Raw genomic sequence first — 26,441 nt, forward strand, 5'->3', positions numbered from 1 at the left:
ATCTCATGACGTGAAATTACTGCTCACAGAACTGGAGTTACTGTTCCATAATGGAAATAAGAGTAATGGGATGTGTTTGATCCTTTCATTTTCCTTTCATCTCCTGGTACAAAACAAATGCTCATTTTGATGTAGAAACTGCCAAGCAAACTACATACGAGATTAGGAGGTCAGTTTTCACACTTTTTAGTTGTAGAAGTGTAGAATCATAGAATAACAGAGTTGGAAGGAGCCTATAAGGCCACTGAGTCCAACCCTTGGCTCAATGCAGGAATCCAAATCAAAGCAGATCTGGCAAATGGTTGTCCAGTTTCCTCTTGAATGCTTCCAGCCTTGGAGTGTGCACCACCTCCTGAGGTAATTTGCTCCATTGTTATGCTGCTCTAACAGTTAAGAAATTCTTTATTCCATGTGGATAGAAGATGCCAGCTTCAACGTATCTCTTGTTGTACATCTCCCAACACACTGTTCCAGTCTCCTCAGCCTGAAATGGCTACATATGCTTTTTAATGGGAATGGGAATATGTATCCATGTGCAGGGCCATCTGTTGGTGCATGTGACTAAAGCTGGCTATTAACCATTGCATTTGTTACAGGTATCTCATCATTTGACAGTTATTGTTACTATGAGGTTGGTGGGGTAGATTTAATGGCAAAGGTGAACAACGTAGAAATAATGGTATGCTCATCCAGGAGACCTCTAATAAGATGCATGTTGGGCAAAGCACCAGTGAGTGATAACATCCCTCCTAAGATGCTTAAAGCTAATCAACTTGAAAAATCATTAAGCTGAATGGAAGGGGAAAGCCTCTTGGAGGATGAGCAGGCAGGATTCAGACCAAGGTGTTCTCCTGGAGATTAGCATAGATCTACAAAATCTTGTGGTATATATCCATCTACAACACAGCTTTACCAACTTTAAGTCTGCATTTGCTATGATCCCAGAAGACAGTCTACGGCAGAAATTGGAGACAACTAATATCAATAGTCACCTGTAGATTTTAATTTGCAGCCTCTGTGTGAAAACCTCGTTGAAAGTGAAATGCAGTAGAACAGACCATCTCACCAAGGCTATTCCTACGTATGCTAGTGTCAAACAAGATTGTGTGCTAGCTCCTACTTTGTTCAATATTTATATTAACTCTTTTGGTAGGAGCCTGTTTGGAACAAATTCCTGCCTTCATAATTTAGCAGGTAGTCCTCTGTCAATCTCTTGTCTATACAGATGACATGGTGCTTCTCTCTTTAACTTATGTTGGCTTGTGGCTGTTATTAAGAGCTGAAAAGTTAGTACAGTGGTATCTCACTAGATGACGACCTCGTAAAATGATGAATCCGCATGACGATGAGGTTTTGCGATAGTGATTTGCAAAACAGTGATTCCAATGGGGGATTTTCGCTGGACGATGATTTGGTCCATGCTTCGCGGACCGTTTGTTTGCAAAACAATGATTTTACAGCTGATTGGCGGCTTCGCAAAATGGCTTCCCTGTGTTTTTGGGACCCATGCTTCGCAAGGTAGCCATTTTAACAGCTGATCGGCGCTGGCAAAACGGCTTCCCTATGGGTGATCTTCGCAGGACGACAATGTATTTCCCATTGGAATGCATTAAACAGGTTTCAGTGGGGAAATGGTTTTCGCATGACGATGATTTCGCTAAACAGCGATTTCTGTGGAACAGATTATCATCATCATGCTGGGCACCACTGTAATTGATTACAATAATTCAAAAGTTCTAGTGTTTACCAGGAAACAGATTACATATAATTGGCAAATGAATTATCACGTACAAGTTAAATCTTATAAATATTTGGGAGTGATATTTCAGTCCTCAGGCTCCCATCTAATGCCATTGCAAATGCTCAGAGAAGTATAAAGTCACTTGTATCTTTTTTCTTTCCCAAAGGAGTTCAGTATATATCATCAGTGATACAGGTCTTCAATGCTAAGGTGCTAGCACAGATGTTATATGGTATGCAATAGTATGTTTACAGCAATTTGCTGCAATGGAATCCACTCAGACAAAATTTCTGAGAACGATCTTTTGTCTTCCACATTGAATACGTTATATGGTATGCAATAGTATGTTTACAGCAATTTGCTGCAATGGAATCCACTCAGACAAAATTTCTGAGAACGATCTTTTGTCTTCCACATTGAATACTTTTAGAAACCGGTCAAATGTTGATAGAGTCTCAGGCATGGAATATTTAGTCAATTTTTGGTTAAACATGTTTTTTACTCCTGTGAGATTGGCTTCTCTGGTTTTAATCAATGGGTTCCAGTCTGGGTGGGAAAGGACATTGGATGAGAAATTGGGCTTCTCAAAAATAGCTATTTCAGTGATGTGTTATTCAAAAGCAAAACAGGAAGTACACCAGCATATTACCGTCACTGAGTTACAACATCATGTAAGTGGAGGTATTGCCTATCCTGAATTTAGAGAGAGCAGTCAGCTTCTTAACCTGCAAGAATATTTTAACCATTCCAAAATATAGAAAAACATTTGCACTAGTAAATGTAATTCATTACCTTCAGTTTTGCTGGAAGGAAGATATAGCAATGTCCCTTTATGCCCTTGTGAAGCTGGTGTGGTGGAAACAGTAGGGCATGTCCTGTTGTATTGCTCCTTTTATAGTGCTTTTTGCCATATTTTCATTTATCCAGTTCTGCAAATATTCCTGGGAGAGTTGATGAGTATGATATATGCTACCTGCTGGTGGGCCAATACCAACCTGACAGCTTTCGTACAGCAGTATTAGCTTCTGGTGAGGAACAATATCATAAAATCTTATAATGATTATCTCATCAAATTTCTATTTTAATGAGTTGATTATATGCAATATATACTGTATTTAATCTGTATTTAATAATACCCACTATTATAGAATTTTGTTACTAATAGTAATTCCTATCTGTTCTATTGATCATAGTAAAGGAATTTCAATTATGTTGGAGCAGAAGGAAATGCAAGTGCTTGATTGTCATGATGAGGCAGATCGATCTCTAAAAGCTTATCTGGTATCAAAAGTCTATCTAAACTTTATCTGATGTCTAAAAAGGTGATGTAGCAGGCAGACATGTTAGTCAATTGTAACTAACCACTAGTCCTGTAGATGCTACATTAGTGTTTCTGGCATAAATTATCTTGTAGATATCTGTAGTTCAAGATTCTTAAGAATTGGAAGGGTAATTATAACATCAAGAGGAAAATAACACTTCCTTTATTTTTCACACAGTAGATGTTGCACTTAATATTATTCTAACAGTAACCTGCCCTTACAGAAGGAAGTAATTTCTTTCTTGTGTTTTCTCCCAACATTGCTGATTTGCAAAATTAGAAAACACAAGAATTAAGAAAATGCTTAAAATACCAGGTTTCACATGTGTGTGTCTTATATATTTTCTTATTTTAAAAAAACTTTGCATTATTTCTGGTTTTGTTGTTAATGAAATATGCTTTCTAATATTTTAAGTTATTTTGCCTGATCGTTATGATAACACACTTGAAAAGTGTGTTCTGATACAACTGTTTGCAGATACCTCAACCATTGAGCTATCCAGCCAGCTCAGTGCTTGTTAGCATCACTTTAATGATGGATAGTGAAAAGCAAAGATGTCAGTCTGAGCCCAGCCCATGTTAAGAAGGACTGCAGGGAGTGACAGGCTCAGGAAGGCTCACTGGCAGTTCAGAGTCAAGCAAGGGAGTGTGTCCTTGTGATGTGACGAGGGGGAGGTCTTCTGATGTCACGGAGGCAGGGCAGGCAAGGATTGATATGGAAAGCAAGCACAAATGTAGACAAAAATATCTTTGCACTAAGCCAGCAAGTCTCGATGCCACCTGAGACCTGGCAACTCTAAGGCAAAAGAGAGTATGCATAGGCTGAGATTAGTCTCCACCTAGCATCATGGTTGCATGGCTTTCCAGTGGTCAGTGGAAAAGTTACACATTTGGACAACAACTCCCAGAATCACTCAGTCAATATGACCACTGGGCATGCAAACCGGGGAGTTCTGGACACTGCAGTACTGTTTTTTATTCTTCAGAGAAGTGTTTAGTAGAAGAAAAAGCATGTGAGAATAATTCATTTCAGTAAGTCAAATGGATGGGAAATTGTGTTAATCTTATTGTGGTTTTATGTGAAGTCATCTATGGATCTGGTGCTGAATAACTATAAAACCATATATTTGGAAAAAGAGGAAGAAGCAAAAAAAAAAGGAGGACAAATCAGGACTTTATGTTAAAATTTCCTTTTCCTTGGGACAAAGTCTTCAGCTCTTGAATAGTTATTTTTCTGAGTATGTATATATATGCTGCAGGCCGAAAAGGCAATGGCTTTACAAACCTATATTTTGCTGCACCTTTTCAGAGGAAATTCATAGATATTGTTCTGCATTGAGCATTTTGCCCCCGCCCCCTTGAGTTTCTTTGCCAGTAATGGTGATTATATGACCCAGTTGCATTCTTAGTAGGAGGTGTGAAAGAAAATGACCTGACCATTCAGACACTGGCATTTCAAGGGAAGGGCCCTCAGCTTGTAAAAGAAGTTCAAGTTCTTTCCCCTTGGCACAAACGAATCCTACCAGAGTAATGACGCTCTTTAGGAAATATGTAGGCTGACTCTGACAAAGGAAAGCTGAGGCCTGGAGTATGGTGGCACTCAATACAGACAAGAGACAAAAGCATCAGCAGTGTCAGACTGCGTAAACAAACCACTACAGGGGACTAACATTAAATCATAATTGCATGTTTTATCATGTCAGTACTGTCACAAAACAGCTAACTCTGGCTGTGACTACAGTAATTAATTTCCTATTGCCATGAGAAATGTGTGGAGTTACCCTTAACCATCAGGCAGAAGCTGCGGTCTCTATGGCACCGTCCTGGATTGGATTTTTTAACATTTCATAAATTGAAAGGTCCTGTAATTAGCCAATCTTTTTTGGATTAGTGCTTTGCACAGCAGTTTTCATTTTAAGGATCCTAAAAATACTAGGTTCAAATATATGTTACTTTTTAATTTTTTTAATTTATGTTCTTTTTTTGTGCTTTTATTTATCAATTGCTTTATTATCCATTTCCCATTCATCCTTTCAAAATCTACATGATGTAGTTCTACAGGGCTGCTGTTGTTTTTTCATTCATTTGCCCATGTGCATCTACATTATATGGTTCCAAGTGTCTCCTTTTTTTTCCTGCCCTCTAATAGAAAACAGAGGAATCATGGAATTTATACCTGAACTGAATTATAAATAATGCATTTTAAAAATAAGTACTGTTACAATGTTTCCTCTGCATATGAATACTACTACAATCAACAGGCACATATTTTACATAAGCATTTTCGTTCTCGTGAAACAAAACAGGGATCAATAAAATATATTGGGCTGGTACATCTAATGGCTGAAAATGAGTATCTTCTCTTTTTGTTTCAAGTCTGGACAAATGATCAGTAAAGACATCTTGATCAGACAAATTCTTTATGGACGCTTTGGTTTTCTTTTCCCTTTTCAGTTCTTTGTGGTCAAGAACCGAAAAGGGAAGGTTTCTCTCCATTAACACTATGTGGGGTATGTGGGTGGGTATGTTTAGAAAAGGATGCTTATTCAGAGGTTTTGACTTTATAGTGAGGTATTCCTTGAGGCATTGTTTAGGGGTGTATATACTTGGTGGTTTTATAAATAAGCTTAAGACATTCAGTCTTAGTTGTCAGTTTCTTGCCCAGTCTTGCGTTCTGTCTGTCTTATTCCATCCGACAGTAGAACTGAGACCAGCCTAATCCCTAGAAGTTTGGAACTAATGAACTAACTGCTGAGCTGCTGCCATGGAACCTGCACCCAAGCTATACTGTACTTCACACTTGATTTATTCTCCAGATGGCGAGCCCTGCTGATTGGGACCACCCCTTTCACTGGAGTGTAAAATGCTGAGAATTTTGGTTAAACATTTATTCTCAGGACATTAGCCGAGTAAGGAGATATTGGTTTGCATACACACTATGACACTGAGAGAGTAAAATATCAACTTAGTCTATTTACATATATACAGCGAGAATAGACATTCATCTGGCAGCATAACATGACATGATACAACACATAGCATAGGAAAAAAGTGATCTGACTTACAGCAGATAAAATGTACCCTTTACACATGACTTATGTACAGTTCTGGGACCAATCAGAAAATACATTACTTCATTTTCAGTTACACAAAGTTTTATCATGTACCACAGCTGCACAACATTAAGTCTCAAACCTTGGTAACTACACCTGAATAAAATCTGTACATGATTCAGGTAAAATCAGCCATTTTACTTTCAACTATGCAACATTTATAATTAATACATATGCATATCAAAATCTCAACATAAAAGTGGACAGATATTGTTTTCTTTGCAGGTTTGATAATTCAGAACTAGCAACTTTCAAAGATGGTTCGTTATTAGCTTTAATGAATGCCAGTTGAACTTACTGCACTCATCTTCTCTGGTTTAATTTCAGTCTCTGTTCACGGTAGGGATGCTTGATTTATCAGCAGTGCCTATGTGGCAAAATCACTACATTCTTCCCGTTTAGAAAGAAACAACTCTGGCACTCCCGACTTTCTCACCAGTTAAGAGTAAAATGTTAAAAAATAGGGTATTACTATAATTACTGGCATCAAGTTGCACATTTAAATATTTCTTAGAACAAATTAAAGGTAAACATTGTACTCCTCAGAGTGTGACTTTACCTCTGCTAGAGTTGGCATTGTGCACTTCCATCTATGCTGTTTATTCATTACCCAACCCATGTAGAGTCTATATGCTAAGATTTACCAGGTCTTCCCAATTAATTTAATTGCCACAGTCTGGTCCATTCCATGAATTGCTTTGATTATTTCTCCATTTTGAGGAATTTAAATGACTTGTTGCAGAAGGCAGAATCGAAATTTTAATAATGTGGAGACAGAAAACAGCTTTTTCCAATCTGCTGTCCCTCAGTTATGACACCCGCTATTCCCAGCCACCATGCTGGTTGGGAATAACTACCGCTGTAGAGGCCAAAGGGCCAAGTCTGACAAACACTCTATCCTAGGGTGATGCAGCCACTTTGCTGAAACCAATCAGGAAACAAAGAACTTCTCTATGGCTTGTGAAGGAATCAGTTTCTGGTGTCCCAGCCCTAATGCCTTTATTGGAAAATAAGCCTCAGTGCTACCTGTACCTGCTAACAACTGCTTAGGATCACAGCCCAAATTTTAGGTACAAGATAAGGAACACAAATGAAATTGTAATTCTACTCCTGTCCACAAAAGACAGGCTGGTCGCCATGAAAGTTGCTTTTTTTTTAAAAAAAAAAAAAAATCCTAACAATTTATACTAGAAGAAAATTTCTAAGTGATAATGCTGTTTCTTATGAGGAGGATGCTGACTTTCCAAGTGATAATTTATGTATATTTTAACAATATGAGTCATCTTGCACATGTCATTTTAGGATGCAGTGGCTGAAATCCAGTAGTAAGTCACGACTAGGCTAGGCCACATTGAATCAGTGTGGGTTTGGTGAGTCAACTCCTGCATGAGTTCCACGGATTCAAAGGCCTACTCTAATTGTGACTTACTACTGGATTTCAGCCACAGTTTTGTTCATGAGCAAATAAAAGTTGTTTTGCAAAATGAAACCAAGCCGTTTTGAAGCTGTCATGCATGAGCCTTGACCTAGAATAGAAATGTTGCTTATTTGTACAATTGTCTGAATTCCCCCAGCCACCTTGGCCACTGGCTGTGCTAGCTGGAAGACATTGGAGGTTTACAGTCCAAAAAAGTAACTCTTCGAAGCTCTCATCTGAAGCATAGTTTGTTGTCAAGAGAGGTGTGTAAGAGTCATTGTACTGGTTAAAGTGCTGGACCTTCGTTCATATCTCCACCCAGCCATGAAACGTACTGTGCCAGCTGCACCTGCTCAGCCTGAGTCACCTCACAGGGTTGTGAGAATAAAGTGGGGAGAAGGAGGCACATGTATCCTGTCTTGGCTTCACTAGAGAAAAGGTGAGAGGCAAACATAATAAAGGAAAGAAGGAAGGAAGGAGTGAATGTCCTTTTTCTTATGTCAGATGAGGTGCAATTCAGTGCAAGCAGGAAGTAATGATAATGGGATTTTAAGAATGTTTTGCCCGTACTACATTAGAATGTTTTTTGTTGTTGTTGTTGTTGTTTAAAGCAAACCTCGCTTGAAGATTTATATGAGACAATTCTTATGTGATAGCTGTATTAAAGGCAGTCTTTGGAGATATGGGGTAATACAGTAGTTCCAAGCTGATGATTGTTTCAGGTGTCATTAACTTTCTCCCTTTTTCACACTAGCTGATGAGTGGCCATAGATTCCTTCTGTGTAAACTTTTCCTAATTATTGGTCTCATAAATCAGTACATCCTACAGCTGTCTTAAACTGGTCATGGAGACCTTATTCTGATCAGTCCTGACAACTGTAAGCTACTGTTTCCTCACACTGTTTAACACAGACCACATTTTTCGACCTCTTCTGCCTGGACTCCCAAAGCGTGGTCAGTATTCGTCTGGTTTAAATCTAACATTTTCTGTTGCCTCGCTTGATTGGTTTTGCTTTGGATACTAACTTTGATGGTTTGCCCCCTCCGTTTAGTTTGCCTCATTTCCTTGATAACTATTTCTAAGTCAAATGGCTGTATATTGTTAACACTGTTCCCCATCCCCCGCCACCCCTGCTTTAAAACGTTCATCAGTCAAATGCTTTAAAGTTTTATTAGGACTATAAAAACTCTTCACAAATGAAATTGCTTTTGATAAGTGGCCATTTTGACAATGAGAATTTGCTAAGGGCTGTTGCCAAGTTGAAGGAATTTGTATTTTGCAACTGAAATTGGCAGGAAGCAGAGTCCAAGGGCTTTCGTGCTTTCCATCTGCATGTTTTTCTGTCTCTAGCCCAATAAAACCCTTTTATTTTGTCAAGCTTTATTTTGTCAGCTTTTCAGAAGGCAAATATTGTTGTGATATGGTCACTTGATTCTTCACAGATTGTACTGCAACCTAGGAACAATGGCTAGGGGTTTAATAACATCAGCAATGCACATCTGAGCATTACACACACACACACACACACACACACACACACACACACACACATTGGATTACTGACTGTTGCTTTTTAAGAACTAAAATGAATATTCTGTGAGTACTGACTTTTTAAATTCATTGTTTACATTGTTTATATTGCTAAAGGTTCTAAAGACCAGGTTTGGGCAGGATAGGAAGTACCACCAGCAATTTTGCTAATATTTATAGGAAGATACATTGGAAAAGATACCTAGTCCTTTAATTGTTAACAATCTTTCAAGTTTCTATCTCGGATACAGCTCAGTGGGTAACTTGGGGCCTCCCAAATGTGGCTGAGCTATGGTTCCTGTCATCTCCGAGTACATGTCATCTGCTTGGGGCTGAATTGTAGCCCAACAGTATCTGCTTGATGAGAGGTCCCCCACCTTGAATTACATTAGATCCTTTCTGATCATGCAATTGTATGTTTAGGGTGGCTCTAGAGAAGATCAAGGAGACCTCTGCTCATGGTATACATTTCTTGGCTTATCTCCACTAAATCCCCAAGCATCACTTTAAAAAGCATCTGCTGAGAGCCATAAGACCCCCTTGGAATGTGCCTTATTCTTTACTTGTTGTAAAGTTTACATTTACTTATGATATTTATTTATGCATTTTGATAGAGAGTTGTCATTTTCAAGTAAAAGTCCTTTCCCCCTTGGTCAAGATATTGCTGGATCTAAGTATATTTTCTCCACATAGCAGTGATAAGTCATTAAACTTCAGAAACTGAATTTTGAAAAGAATACCCCCATTGAAATCACTACTAATTACAACTGGTGAACAAGGCTTTTTATTTAAAAGATTTTGACAATCAAATAACTACCAGGCTGGCTTTAAAATGTTTACAATAGAAAGACTGAAGTGTAGTAAGTCACAGTTTGGGTCGGTCCATTGAATCAGTGGATCCTACGGAGGAGTTGACTCACCAAAACCCATTGATACAATGGGCCTACTCTGAATTGTGATTTCATACTGGATTTCAGCCAGTGTTTCTGATTACTACTTTTTTTAAAAAAATCTACAGGCAGAAGCAAGACTGAAATGTGTGAAAGCACTTGAAAAATTTGAGTTTGGTTGGACTGAAAAGTGCGTAAGGATCAATTCTGTGACTAGTGGTCTCGCAGAAGAAGATATGAAGGTCATTTTTGAGTCAAGCATCCTTCCTACAAGCCTGATGTTACCAAAAGTTGAAAGTACAGAAGAAATAAGATGGGTAAGTGAGGATTTGCCATTACCCCAGCTTTTGAGGAATGCAAAAGCTGGGATAGAGCAAAGCCTTTCTAGAGCAAAGCCATTGAGCTAAGCCATTGAGACTAGAAGGGTTACATTGATTAAGTTCATCTTTGCCTATAACTGCATTGTAGTATTTATAAATACTTAAGGTCCTCTTAAGCAAACAGAGCTGAATAAGGAATTTAGGATATATTCCCACATATAACTAGCTGAGAGTAACCACATTGAACACAGAGGCCTATTCCTTTCAGTAAATATACAGAGTTGTATTGTCATATTTTGAAAGATGTTTCAAAGAGTAAGATTTCCAATTGCATGTATACGTATATGACTAAAGCTGCACATAGAAGGTAAGTGACAAGTTTTACATTCCAAGTAGAATTGCTGTCTTGCATACTGTTTTAATAAACTATGCTATCTAACATTAAGGCAGAGTGTTTTTTCTTAAAGGGACACACACACCCCAGGGGGGAAAACCCTAAAAAAAAAGAGTAAGGACTGCCATGTGAATGTATAGAGCACAAGCCCTGGAAGTTTGGAAACTGTAGCTGAGAGAAGGGAACATTTTAATAACACATGAAAAAATTATGGTGGGGACAAGAAGGAAAGGTCACTCCTTAGGGCAACTAGAAGAACAAACAGGAAGCTTTTAACTAGTGTTTTTAATTAGCACAGATATTATTTCCTGTCCAGTTCTCTATTTCTTTGCTTTTAATTGCTGACAGGTGTGTTTGTGCTTCATGGCAGACTTTTCAGCCAATAAAAACCTGAAATGTAAATAGTTGGCATGTCAAATGACTTAAGAAAACTTTGAAATAGACGTAATTATGCTGAAATTGTTCTAATTGTTAAGAAGGGGTAAGTTTTATTTAGTGATACCATTATTTCAGAAAAATACCACTAAAGTCATGATGCCTTTATTGTCTCGGTCTGGGAAACCTGAGTGCAGGCTGAGCAGGGGAATCCATATCAGCTCTGAGTTCTATAAGGAGAAATAAATGTAGCTGGAACGTACAACTTCTATCCCAGAGCCACATCTTTCCCTAAATTATATTTGTCAGCTTTTAGGATACGAGGAGGGCTTGTTGCTGGTTTTGCACAAGCAGCAAGTCAAACAGTAATTCACTCCTGTTAAATTTGTTCATTGTGAGTGGATTTTAAAAAAAAACTTCCCCAGAAAACTTGAGGCTAGCTACATCACATAAGAAATAAAGAACAGTTCTATTACATAGTCAATAATCTTGCCCCCAGAAATATATGGGTGATGTAATCTTTTGGAAAGAAAGATCCGTGGGCCTCTTTGTTGATTTTGCCACTGCAGACTAACCCACGTGGCACTGGAGGGTGGTTATAAATGTTCCTATCTCCATTGCAGCAGAGAGATGTCCATCAGTATCACCCAGTACATCTTACACACCCTGACTTCCATAGGTCTTGGTTTGGTTTCTAGAATTTTCCTTTCTTAAAACAAACCAGCAACATCAACTTACAACACCTCGCTACATCTCTTTCTCCCACTTTTTTTTTTTAAACTGTTTTGAGGACATACCAAGTTCAGTGACACTACTGGCTTTGTTTTAAGGCAGTGAGTGCAATAGAAAGCTTTTTTGCTGTTTATTTTTTCCCCCTTCATTTTTATTTATGTGAAGGATAAAACCTGGAGACTAGTCCACAACTAAAAGATGGGCTTACTTGTTTTCTTTTGTGTGAGAATCTCCTGCTTTCCTTTTGTCCCTAGTATGGGTACTTGTTTGACTGGCGTGGCTTATTGGACTATAACAAGCGTAACTCTCGCTCCTTTGTCATGGGACAATTCTCCCACAAATCCAGAACAGTGGGCATTCTTCCCAACACACTATCGAGTGTGCACTGGAATTGAAAGAATTGCTAAGAGCTGCTCCTTCATCCCCTCCCTGATCTTTGTTTTCCCCCCTCCTCCTTTTTTTTCCACCCCCTTTCCCTGAAATGAACACTTTACCAGGCCGGAAACATTTAATCGTCTCCTTTTGAGGGAAAAATTAATTGAAACTTTTCCACTAGTTGCCTTTTGTATTTGGTGCTAATAACAATTCTCTTTTTTAAAATAAAATAAAATTAAAGGGTTGCTGGAGATTTGATCAAAAATTCTTTCCTTTAGCTCCAAAATAGGAAGGCATTAAAATAAAAAGTTAAATAAATGGGTGTTCTTTTGATTTTTAAATTGCTAAACATACAAAGCATCTGCCATTTTGTTTTGATATTAATAAACCATTTCACACCTCCTAAATGGTTAAAATTATCAAGACTACATAATGACAGATTCCCTTTGTTTTATTATTAATGTTGCAGTTCTGAGCACACAAATTCACGTCTCTTTTTTGCAGTTGCTTTGTGCTGTACTGCAAACATTTTGATTGCAGATTTTCTCTTAATTCCTTAAATTCTTTGGCTTACTAGCCTGTGGAAAGGTTTGGCAAGCAACAGTGGCAGCCCTTGGGCACTCATATTATACAGAGAAAGAGAGAGAAGGTGAGAATGCACAAAATTCTCATTGCAATAATGCTCCCCCCCCCTCTTTTTTGGCTAACATAAAGTTATAGCAAATTGCTTAGAAGGATTTTTTTTTTCTTTTAAAGATTTCAGTGGTTAGATTTACATGTCTTTGGGGGAGGGGTGAAGTTGAAGTGGGGGGAGCTAAAAGGGGAAATAACACCTCTAATCCAGCTTCTGGTAAATAGGCTGCCAGCTTTTAAAATGAGTTTCCTTTCTATTAGTCAGAATATTATGCTAAGCCTTAAGCATTAGTTTTTTATGTTGCCATAGCAGCCTTATTCCTGCAGGGTTGTGACCTGCGATGATTACAGTACAAAGCTTATAGGGTCTTGAAACCCCCTTTGAAGATGAAAAGTCTTTGATGGTTTATATTTATGCAAATCTCTTAGATATGATTTACCCAACTGAGACTGAATGGAGAGATGATTAAAATTCCCTTTTCCTTTGATATCCATTAATGGTTAAATATTCCTTAAATATAAAATTGGTGCATGTTTCTCCACCCTTCTTTATTGACTAAAATTTCCTTAAAATACCTGTGATATGTTTATCTCCCAACACACTACTAGATGTAGACAGACATAATAGATTTACAATATATAGAGGTGGTTTTCCCCTCGCCCGCCCTTCCCTTTTGAACGGGGGTGATGAAAAAAAAATCTGTACAAGAGCTTTTGTATGTTTCCAGATGATAGATTTCAGAATCTGGGCTACCCCACCGGCAGCTCAGAGCTAGCTGTGAACTGGTCTCATGGAAAAAATTGGAGAGCTTTGGTCTTCAAAGAATTAAACTTCCTTTTTAAGGCCCTTCCTAGGTAAGCTAAAAATTAAGAAGAAAAGGCTTCTGGAACAAAGGGTAACAGTGCAGTAATGAATAATGTGGGTGCCACTTTGGAAAGCAGGGGAACATTCACAGCCCTGTCAGTGTCAGACATGAAACAAAACAGAATGTCAGGTGTATCAATACATCTTTGTTTTTAAGACCCTACTGATTTGCATCTGACAAAGTCAGGGTGAGGGGTGTTAGGCAAATATTTTTGCAACTAAACCTTTACTCTTCAAAATATACAGTAATGCTGGGCTTTCTCAAAGATGGGCCCAGAAGAGCAGACCTCTTTCAAAGCTTGGTGGGGGTTTCTTCATTAGCATTCTGAGCTTTGTTTTTTTTTTTCCTGTTTGTTTGTATTTCATTTCACTGCAAGGTTCAGATATCCTATTTTACAGATTAAAAAAAACCCAAACAAACAGTTACTTCTCCCTCACTTTCCAATGCTTTTAGTTTACAGAGAAATTTGCATACTACTTAAAGGGCAGAACTCTAGAACAACCTGTGAATTTCATTCCCTTTGTGGAAACAGCAATGGGGTTACTCAATTTTAAGGTAAGTAATATTAATCTAATTAAGTGTTCCTGCACAGAATTCTCGGTTAATAACTGAAAAGTTTAATAAAATGTCACATTAATTTCTTATTCTATATGCATATGTTAGTCCAAATGTTCATCTCTATGTAATATAGACCCTTTCTACATTATAGGTGCCTTCTGTGTGTTTTTAAAAAAAATTCTTTTGGCATTTCTGTTTCATTTTAGTGCAAGCCAATAAAATACACAAATGTTTGGAAAATATATGAAGCTCTCCAAAATCAATATAATGTTTATGAATATTCTAACAGCTTTCCTAAGTTATTTACTTTCAATTAGACTCCTTCTTTCCTTCTTTTTTAACATACAGTTTCAGGGTCTTAATGTAATATCAAGAAAACAGTTTCTCTTTGCAAAGTTTCAAAAACCAATAATGTTTTAAAAAAAGAACAAGACTGGACGCTCATGTTTCACAGTGAGAACTGTGAGATTTTCTAGGGCCTCACCTATGAATAAAATGGGAGTAAGGTGTGAGACGCTGCCCCTTCTGCACCTGCCTTGTAAACACATTACTTCTACCTCCTTCCCCCATTTTGAAGCTGATCAAATGTATGTAAATGGATCCCACTTCTTGGCACCCAGCCTCTCTTTCTAGGGAGCAAAGATATTAGCTATAATGAAACTGAAAAACCAGTGCACCCCTCCCATGCCAAGATTTCCTTGAAAAGTTTTATATTATTAGAAGGAACTGCTAGGAGGCCCTTATGGCTGCTGTGCTGATATACATCACATTTTCCAGCATGGCTCAAAGTTTTTCCCCCGGCTTAAATGTAACAGACTGAAAATTACACATGTTCACATTTAACAAAGGGTATACTTACTGGTTTAATGTTTTTTGTGTTCCTGTTCTTCAGTTTCAACAAAGAGGGAAGAGAACATTATTCCAGAAAAGGCTGAACCAGTATCATATTTGTAAATGATCTGTATAAGCCACAGTATATGGGGGCATATCTACCATATTAATTAAAACCAACAAAAGCTATTTAGCTAGTTGTAGCTCTGAGCTGGTGAATCCTAGCTAATTGTGATATATTTCAGTTTACTAAGCTACATTTTTAAAATGATTATTACGAACTGCTAAAATATTGAGATAAATGTGTTTAGTAAACCCCAAGGTATTTGATTGCTAAATTATATCCTATGCTACTTGTTGAATTTTGTAGCTCCTGTAATCATTTAATGACATTGGATAATAATCTACCCTATGCCGCCCCAATAAACTGTGATTAGAGAATGTGTATCCTCCATCTGCAGTGTGTTTCACCAAAGATAGCAATCTTAGTATTGTGAGGATAGAAAATGCTTTCAAATGGAAAAGCATTCTGACATGATATGTGGCCTGCACGTTTAACAAACAGCTGCTTGTTTATTACCACAATACGAGTCCTGAAGTAGCTGGCATAGCAGATGGTTTTTTGGAAAAACCATTCAGATGACAAGGATTTTCATCCTGTGTTTAAACTACAACCCTATATGTACCTAGTTTCTTGGGAGCAGGTCCTACTGCATGCAACCTGACTTATTTTTGAGTAGATATGTAGTGTATAGGATTCACTGGATATATCTCTGTCCAATAGGGAATTGGTACAAGTTTGTGTCATAAGAGTGACTTGTTATTCCTTATTTATTTTTCTCAGTAGTCAAGAGAGTCCTAGTAACCTTATATTCAAGGAGTACCTTTATCTGAAATACAGTATTGGTAATCACAAACATTTTGAACAGCCTGCTTCTTTCACTAATGTTTGCCTTGCATTTAAAAGGCTGTTTGTGAAGAAAGTCAAAGGACGGGACCCCGAGTTGGCCTTCATTTGGATGCAGTAGTCTTTGGAGGTGAAGATTTTCGTGCAAGCATAGGTGCATCCTTTTATTCTTATTGATGCTCATTATTGATACCACAGTATTAACAGTAATGATAATAATGAGGATGACAATGGTAAAAATCCTGTGTTTTGCTACAGTCTTAGACAATGTTAGTCTCCCAGAAGTATGGTGAAATCAGTAGTAGTAAGCATATGTGACTCTGTACTGTAAATGTATCATTATTTTAAATCTTGTATCCTGCCCCAGTGCCACCTTTCACAGAGCTGCAATTCTTTATATTACCTCCCAGACTCCTCACTGTTTATTAGTAAAGCTGTTGGTACTTCCATTGTTATAGTTGTGATTTTGCAGAAATGTAATTTATGCATCATTTAATACATTCATGTCTTGGTGAGCATCTCAAGGAAATGTAACAAAGCATAGATGATCTAAAATCATATTATGAGGTTTGGCATTTTGGTTTTAGTGGGAAAAGAAGCCTATTGCTATTCTTTGATATAATCCACAATTATTTGTATCCTTAGTGTTATTTTTCCTGTCATCTTTTTTACTGTCCATGTAAGCAATGGCTATTTCTTAATGTCTTTTCTGTTTTCAGATATTCCCACTATTTTTGTTTTAAGCCGCCTAGAGTGGTCGAAATGACTAGATAGGCGGGGTATAAATACAATAAATAAATAAATAAATAAATAAATAAATAAATAAATAAATAAATAAATAAATAAATAAATAAATAAATAAATAAATAAATAAATAAATAAATAAATAAATAAATAAAATTTCTCTAGAATAAAAAAAAAGTATGCCAGAATCTTCTTGCTGTACTCATGTATGATGGGCATATCTGCCAAATTACCTATTTTGATCTGGTTCATCTAATCAAAACTTTTTGAATGTGTCCAGAACCTATTGTTCCAAATGACTAAGGGGCAATATTTTAAAGTAATTGTGAATAAGGAAGTCTTAATTTATTCCTGATAAGATAACAATCTAGGTAGAAATGGTGATGCTGAGAACAAGTGGACAGATTCCTTTTTTGGGGGGGGTGTTTCTCACACTAGCATACATGCAAGACTAAGACTCCGCATGTTTTGTAATTTTAATTGTTTAATATCAGAAATGTGGCTCCATTGGAGGATCCAGACAAACACTTTCTGAGGCCAACATTCTAAACCTGAAGAAAGTATAACTGAAATCAGTTCAAGCAAGCAATACTCTTGCTTCCAAATAATGTATAAGATCAAAGTGTAAACTTATGACAAAAAAAAAATTGTCACCCTAAAGTAAATGGAACTGTTCTGGATTAAATGTCTTCAGCGTGACTCTTCTACTGTACCCAAGGCTTTATCTTTGCAGTAATGCTTTTCAGTGTATTAATAATAGAGATAGGGAAATGTTACGAAAAGGTATTCCTTATTTGCTACTGCAGAAAAACTCCTTTGTATAGCTCTGTTATTAGGAGCATGGTTCAGCTATTTATTTCAGAAATATAAATGGGAAGAGGAGCCCAGTTTTTGTGATAATTGTTTTTAGAAATCATAGGAATTTATATAAATTTAGGAAACAGACATTTGCCAAAAGAAAACAAATTGTAAACAAATACGTAAGAACATTTCTGTTGCAATTTTTAAAAAGCAAAATCCAGCCTGATCAGTATTTTGCTTTTTCTTTTCAGGTTCAACGAGTAGCAAAGACACCCACGATATTCTTTATGCCAGGCAAAACATTGTCGTCACGGCCAAGGCTTTTGGCTTACAGGCCATAGACCTTGTATATATTGACTTTCAAGATGAAGAGGGGCTTCGTAAGCAGTCAAGAGAGGGTGCCTTAATGGGTTTTACTGGTATGGCTTTCAGATAATGTTTAAAATATATTATCTCTTCTCCTTAATCATAAAACAGATGTGCTTTATAGTGCTGACTCCCTGTTCACCTGTTCAAGCTTACTGTTGGGAGGAGCAGGGAAGTCCAAAATGCTATAAAACATTTCACAATTATGGTTGCCTGTAAAACGGCAGGTGGAAGATTCCAAGTGCAAAATTAGACCCTTAAAAGTCTTTCAATGAGTCACACTCAAGTGTGTTACTCTTTTTATTATTAGTGAACTTACAGTATAAACTCTGGCAGCAGTATGTAGCTCCTCCTGTTCAGATGAGAGACAATCTTGGCTTTACAAACTTGGACACAGCTCAGTTTCCCATTCAGTGGGCCTGGGGGTATACATTGACGCTCAGAATTGCTGCCACTGCATTTGAGCAACCAGCGGTTTTAAAAGCCCTTAACAAATTTGAATAAAAGTCACACACACAAGCACACACACATATACACACACACAGACTGATCTTGACTCCATATATTCATTTCAATTAAGACAAAAGTCTTGATAAGTGTGTGCATTTTTATCATGAAATGGTACAGATTAAAAAAGCAACTGCTACTTCTACAACCCAATATACTAATTAGGTTGTGATAGTTATTTTCATGTCAATCTTTCTCTTTGAGCTGCTTTCCAGTATTCTGGCTTGTTTCCCAGTAATTGCCTGTTCACCTGATGACACCTACGGGCAGTAGCAAGACAGCATGATCAAGCGGGCTTCTTACAGCCAATCCCTGTAAACTAGATGGTTTGTTCATGATTGGTGCGCCAGGTCATGCAGGCGCCCCTATGAGACGTGATACTTAACAAAGATTGCAGCTTTATGATAAAAATCAACTACTTGGCTTGCACACACAGATTATAGCCTGCTTTCATGAACAACAGCACTGACATTTCAGTGATACATTTCATTCAAGTTAGATGTGAGGCACTTGCAGGTTTTAATATGGGGGTTGGGGAGTGGGGGCGCGGAAGGCTTTGAAGCTCTGAATCTAGCAAGAAACATATTTTAAATGAGAAATCTGGAGTCTCAAATACAGAAATACAATACACTTTGTTTTCTGGAGAAATAAAGGTTAAAGAATTACCCGAAGCATCAGTTTGTCCCTTAAGGCAACAGCAAAATAACAACAGCAATAATAGTCTTCTGGCATCTTAAAAGACAAACAAATGTATCATTGCTTATGCTTTCATACATTAAAAGCATATATCATAATAAATATGTTAGTCTTTCAAGTACTAAAGGACCCTTCATTGGGTTTTTGTTTCTGCTAAAATGGTGGTTACCCCTCTGGAAACAATAATGAAATAATAATCTCAAATTATGAATTATTCCTCTATCCAATTCATCCTCAAGACTCCATCTCCTTCCCAAGGAATTGTCTCTCCTGTTAAACCAATGATTGGTATGCAAAATGCCACATGTAGCACAGAGATAGATTTATTCCTGCCTGACAGTGGCCTCCCTTTGCAAAATTGCTCCATAGTTTGGAGATCCTCCAGAAACACAATTCCTGTGTGCCTTCAAATCAATTCCAACTTATCCTGACCCAATGAATTAATGGCCTCCCAAACATTCTACGATTCACCTCTCTCCTCAGCTCTTATACACTAAAGGTTGTGGCTTCCTTTGTTGGGGTCAACTCATCTGCTGTTAGATCATCCTAATTTCCTACTCCCATCCACTTTTTGTACCATCATTATTTTTCCCCACAGTCTTGTCTTTTCATGGTATGTCCGAAGGACGGTTGTTTATTTGGACATTTCACCTTTATCTTATATCAGTCTATTTTTCCAGCTAGTCCAGTGCTCTCTAATTCCCAACAGCAACTCCCCAAATTACTAGTCAATAGCATGTGCACATCCTCTGCACCTGTTTCTTTCACTTGGAGATGCCAAGGACTGAACCTGACGCGCAAAACTGGTGCTCACCCAGTGAACTGTGGTCTCTCCTCATGAGACCAATTGGATTGCCACCAAAAGTAGAAATCAAATCGTGGCTGAAATCCTGTTTCTTACCATAGTCTGTCTTACAAGAATAGGTCCAGAGGGGATTTGTGAGTCTCCCCTTGATTCAAATGGGCCTACACTAGTTGTAACTTTAGTTTATTGAGTCACATCTTGAATCAATGGAATTTATGGAGATGACTTGCCAGATCCCCACTATTCAATGGGCCTACTCTAGTGCGACTTACTACATTACACAGCCAGATTTCAGCCACTGTGTGACATGTATAAACATCGATGAATTTTTCATGCTAGGTACAAACCTCTCTAGATTCTGAAAATGTTTTCAATAAATATATTAAATATGTAAAACAGAATAACACTCAAACATCCCTTTCTGCTCTTAATAAAGATGATGTTCAAAAGATCTGATTCTTTTATTTCACATTAATTAAAGTACATTCTGATTATATTCTCAAAATCATTAACATTACACCTACATCCTTTATGAATACAATAAATACACCAAGACAAATAAAAAACAACACAGACAAGAAGCTTCTATGCAATTCTGAAAGTTACTTCTGGGTATGTAGCTGTCTGTATCACACATTACACCAATTAAAAATATGCTAAAAGGCTGGATGTTCCCCAAAGACATTTTGGATATCCTTAAAATCCTTTATTGGTGCATTTTATTCCAGAATAATTAACTTGAAGCATATTCCTAATCACTAAAATGAAAAAAAAAGAGTTGCCATTCAGTCTGGGTTGATTTACAGGATCTACTTTCCAGGGACAGAAGGGCTTTACTCATGGGAAATGCTTCTACTCAGTTTGTAGGGAGGAGCACCCACTGCCCCCATCACCACACTTCCTCCGATCACCACAGGATCCCTACTTTCTGTAGCTTTTTCACAGAGGGAAGCTGGAGGGACTAGTGTGAAGACAGGACAGAGAATTCTGCTTTTAATAGATCTACGATCCAAAACATTCATCATTGCTCTCTAGTTACCTTGATTAATCTGCATTCAAAGATCTTGTGAATGGCCTATCTCAGAGATGGAAATAATTTGATTATCTACTTCAATTGTGCTAACACTTTAGTTACTCAAATTAAAATTAACTTTCTGAAAAGAGTCAATTTCTTCTTCTTAATTTATCAGGGATTATATTGTGACCAGCATAGGCAGTGTATGGTCTAAATAGGGAAGAGGGTTTCACCCTGAAATTTTTGACTGAGCCTTCCTTATTCTTAGCATGAGCTGCCCCCAATTATAAACATTGCTTCACATCACAGCTGCTATTACATAAAGAGCTGTTGATATGTTTCACTGTTGGTCTTTACTTGCATTTGCCATGATATTGCAAATCTAGAATTATCTGTATGGTAAATCACACCACACAGACAGCTAATTGTCTGGTAACAGTCACCATGTTGAATGAATTACACTGGTGTCCATGTAGCAGCTTTGCTGACTGCTTTGCTATAGTGCAGGAAATAAATTTTGAGAAACCAGCAAATAAATGTTGGCTAGGCCCCAGATATTGCTGCTCAATACATCCATATTCATTTGAATTGAAGCTGAGGAAGAATAATGGGCTTAAAAGGTCAGTGGACTGGTGATCTGTGTGTGCTCTTCACCATTAAGAACATTTTTATTATGTTGGATTCTAGTGAATGAGCAAAGGTTTTCATAAATTTTAATCTCTCTAGTGGGACACAAGTGATGATAGGCAAATACAGATGCAAGATTCTCTTGCAATCTATTGCCATGTTAGCCTTGGGACATGCCAGTTCAAGTCCTTGAGAATAATTAATTAACTAGCTCTTCTAAAACTCGGAATGGATCTTCTGTACCTGCTATCAGGTAAAGTTTACCATAGGTAGAAATTCATATCTACAGTCCTCTGTAGAATGGGGTAGGCTTAATTAATTCTTCTAAGTAGGGAAGGTCCTCAATCTGAAGTTCTGGGGTAAGGTACTCCCCTGATTAAATGACAAGTCGCTCCTGCTTAACCTATATGGAATTTAGCCAAATATTGCTAATGAGTATTAATCAGTAGATTTGCTCGCAGATGTAGAATGGTTAGCTCTTTTTTTAAATTCCTGAATATTTTATGCATTGCAAATAAATGTAAGGTTCAAAGAAGTTCATTTGAAGGTAAACCCACACACCTCTGTGGAAGACAACAGAGTGTGATTCAAGCAGATCCTTTCCTTTTTATGAGAAGAAATAGCTTTAACTTTTCCTTTTTAAAATATTCACCAGATCTTTCCAGAGTATACAGACAATAGGGTGGCCAGATGCAAAAAGAAGGCATGGCTCCTGTGCCATTAAGTGTTGTGCAAAAGGTGGAATTTCAACAGGTACAGCTTGGTGCAGAAAGCTACATCTGCTGAGATTCCCAGTTATGTTCACAATTAAAGGCACAAGAGTCCTGCTTTCTTTTGAATCTTGCTACCCACTAGTCATTACTTGATTTTTGGAACAACCTAAGGCTAATTTAGGTCTTACTACAGATTTACATTATTTTCTGTCAAGAGACTTCTCTTGGATATGCTCTCTGGTGGGAAAATTACCCTACCATTTTGTTGCACAGTTTATACGGCACTTTATTTAAAATCTTACTGTTAATAACGTTACTAATATGAGAAAAATAACCTGCAGTCTATTCCTATCCCCATTCTTGTGGCGTTTTTTTTTATCAGAAAAACAATAGGAAAAAAAAAACCCAAAGATTTTACTGGAACTATTATAGCATAAGTCCTAGGTTGATGCAAAAGCATGTTTTGTGAAGATTTGATAGCTCTTGTTCAAATTCAGAGAGAGAGAGAGAGAGAGAGATTTAAAGACGTAGCAACTCAGAATGTATTGGAAGCGCAAACAAGCTAACACACAAGCATCTTGTGTTTGCACTGTTTTGTACTAGCAGGGTAATTTCAGAAATGGAAAAGAACATGGCAAGGTGCACACTTCAGATATATGACAGATTGTACCCTGTTCAATAGTCTCATCAGGCATTACTTGGTGCAATTTCAAATGTAACACAACACCCTTTTCATACATTACACTAATAGTAATGTGGAGCTGGGTGTGCCTACCTACCCACCCACTAAAGCACTTGGATATCTATTTGACAGTACTGTATTTGTAGTGTATGCAGCTGCAGTCAATCATTTCATGTGTAACCAAAGTCAATGGTGTGGTAATGGCTTCTGATTTCTTCTTCTCTTGGCTTCCAGCCATATGTGAGTAAAAATGACATTTATTTCTGAAGGAATCATTGCCCTTACTACCATATCAATCCTGAAAGAAACTGCAGCCCCCACAGCACTGGAGAGGTATTACTAGGTTTCAATTTAGAAGAGCTGAGCAGGGCTGTTGAGGACAGGACATTTTGGAGATTGTTCATTCAAATGGTCCCCATAAGTTAGGGATGACTTGATGACATATAATAACAGGTATACACTGAAATACTAGAGAATATTGAAGCAACAAATGAGACATCTTAAGTCAAAATTTATGAGCCCCATTGGTTCAGTTGGGTGTATTCTAGTTGGTATTATTAGTTGAATTTAACCCTCTGCCCCCAATTTTATTTTATTTATTTATTTACCCCACCCATCTGGACCAATGGTCTATTCTGGGCGGCAATTTCTTATTCTAAAGCAGCCATTATCAACTTTTGGGGGCCCATAGCCATAAACACAATATGAAAGAAATATAGGCCAAATCAGGACTGTACAACGTGCATAACAAACTTTATAAGTCTGTGGCCCCCTTCAAATGTGCCAGGGTTTCCCAGAGGGCCATATGGCCCCCCATTGAGAATGGCTGCTCTAAAGCATGCTGAGGGGTGTTTTCCAAATAGGAGAGAGAAATATTAAGAAGTGTCTAAATTCAATAAGATTTCAAGTTTCATAACTTTTTGTCTTTACATTAGTAGTAAAAGTGGTAGGGTTGTGAGAAACTCTAAGAAACGTTTTGGACAATTATTGTTAGGACTGCAACATGTCCTCCAGTGTTTGTTTGGCATTCAATAGATGATAAATGATAATTTTAGTTATTTCAAGCTGGTAAGAATGGTAATTACACAATTCTATTGTATGACCTTCTGTATGAGTGTCCCTCTGTAATTTTAGAACAAAAATTCTTTAACCTTTGGGATCACGTAGTTCCTATCACTGATCCTTAAATGCCTCCTTCATTTTTTTAAACCTTCTACAGTGCACCTGTGTAACAGTAAATCCAATTTTATTCAACTGGCCTTACTCTTTAGAAGATTCACATAGGAATGACGCCTTACCATATGCAGCAGCCATGTTTTCAGTCATCATTTCTAAATATAGGATCTGTTTTGTATCGGAATAGGGCCATGTAACCAAGAAGGAAATACCCTTATTGGATCCACCCTTACTTAATCAGGATGCTGGGTTGGATTCAGATTGCTATAGGGACATTGAAATTAATGGTACTTCTAGTCATGACTGATAGAAGCTCCATTTGTTTCAGTTGCTAAGTTTTCTCTAAATAGGGCATGGAAAAATAATCATCTATAAGACTAAAGCTAATGCATTGTCTATAGAATTGTCCATCAACTGTAATATTGTTTATGTAAATGATAATGATAAACCCTGGGATGAGACTTCATCACTTTAGTCATTACAGCTTCTCTAGTGCAGCATGCTGAGCAGCTAGATATGAATATGAAATAGTTTAGGCTTTTCTGCTTTTTTGCAGAAGGCAAAAATAACACCATCATAGAGTTACATAGAAGACTTGACGGGTATTGATTTGAAGCACGATATGTCAAATGGTACTGCAAAAAGGATTTCATGGTCATAAATTTTAATGCCTTCCAGTTTTGCAACCTCTCTGTGACTTGTCAATAACAACAGTTTGGTTTAAAATATTTCCCTTGTTTCTCCATGACACTGAAGTCCATTATACTGTATAGCTGTTTTCAGTACAGAAGGTGTAACAAAAGGGCCATAAATCAAATGGTGTGTTTTATGTTTTTACTGATGTCACAATTTTGAAAGCCTGAAGTTCTTTTAATGAAATAGCTTTTAATGAAATGTTTCACCCAGGTTTATGTTACAGCAAAACACCTTCCTTTTTTAAAAAAAATTGACCAGTGTTTGGGGTATTCTATAACAGTTTTCTTTGGAAATGTATACTTTTCTGGGTTTCATAATGAATTGCCTATTCACAATTTAGTTTTATAATTTGATCATTTCAAAGTAAAACAGAGTACAAATGAATATTCATTTTATTGACGTCATAGCAAACATTTTTTAATTTAGGATAAGGAAGATTCTGATATACCTGTATTCAGAAAATTACCCTAATTTCTTCACTTTAATATTTTTCTAGAAATCAAATTTTGGAGGATTTTATATATTTTTCCATCTGTATTAGATTGAACATTTAAATTCCAAAGTATAATAAATATACTTGATTCATAATAAATTGTAATGTAATTAAAATAAAACAAAATTAAATATCCAAAAATGCAACTTGGCTGGGGGAAAAGCATCTTTTTTGCAAAGAACAATTTCCGGGTAACTAATTCTGTAAGAATTAAATAATTGTTTCAGTAATAAATCAAAAGAATTTTTATTTCACAACAAATTATAGAAACCAGGGATAAATCTCTTCTTGCTATTACTACTGTTTTTGTTGGCTTATTATTGTTGTTTGTGCATGGCATTATATTGTTTTATTTTTCTGAGCCAGCTGAAGTTATACAGAAAGGCAGCATATAAACATTTGTATAAATATATTAGGACTTAATATAGACTTTCTCATGAATTTTAAACTAACTGAAAATGAATATACTTCAGAAGAATATGCAACTCTCATATAAATAGAATAATATAGTTGACTGTTGTACAACTTTTTTTCTGTAAACGAAGAATTTCTGAAACACTGTGCGCACTCCAAAATGTAATGCTGCCTGCCATTCCATTGTATTTTTCATTAGAACCAATCAGCTATAGTCCTTTCCAAACTACATTTCCGCCTGCTCTCAAAAGAAGTGTCAAGGGGGTAAAAGAATCTGTTTTAAAGTAGCCCAGTGAAAAGACTGAGATCTTCACTGTAGTCAAGACCTTCAGCAGAAAATAAAGCATTTTGAGGAACAGGACCATGATTGTTTTCCTGTTTGACTTATTTTGTAATTGTAGGGAGTAAATCTTCTTATGAAGGAATGGAAGCATATCAAATTTTAATGTTTCTAATTTTTATTTCTTACACAGATTTTTAAAACAGTGCAAGGTGGCCAGCTACTATAGCTTTAGGCTGTTTAAAATAATAGAAATGCAAGAATGAATGTCAGTGTCAACATAATTCTGTATATATAATTCTATATTTTTCTTAGAAAATATCTATATAGAAATATTATTTCTTGTAAGCAGTTTTTAAAGCAACCAAATATTTAATAAAAAAGGCTTTTTAATCACTAAGCATGGTTAATGCTTGATTCTC

The 26,441-nt window shown here is 36.9% G+C and overlaps 1 protein-coding gene across 3 annotated transcripts in view; it reads left to right on the forward strand.

Moving 5' to 3' along the window:
• The window catches only part of CLYBL (citramalyl-CoA lyase), a 238,525-nt gene that overhangs the window by 194,961 nt on the left and 17,123 nt on the right, over positions 1–26,441 (forward strand). For all 3 annotated transcript variants that reach the window (XM_020801569.3, XM_072994652.2, XM_078391408.1), the window contains exons 3-6: positions 10,142–10,330; positions 14,162–14,263; positions 16,065–16,158; positions 17,801–17,968. In XM_020801569.3, the coding sequence (XP_020657228.3) occupies positions 10,142–10,330; positions 14,162–14,263; positions 16,065–16,158; positions 17,801–17,968 (553 nt within the window). The remainder of the gene's footprint in view (positions 1–10,141; positions 10,331–14,161; positions 14,264–16,064; positions 16,159–17,800; positions 17,969–26,441) is intronic.

This window comes from Pogona vitticeps, chromosome 3 (genome assembly GCF_051106095.1).
Source record: "Pogona vitticeps strain Pit_001003342236 chromosome 3, PviZW2.1, whole genome shotgun sequence".
NCBI classification, from domain to species: Eukaryota; Metazoa; Chordata; class Lepidosauria; order Squamata; family Agamidae; genus Pogona; species Pogona vitticeps.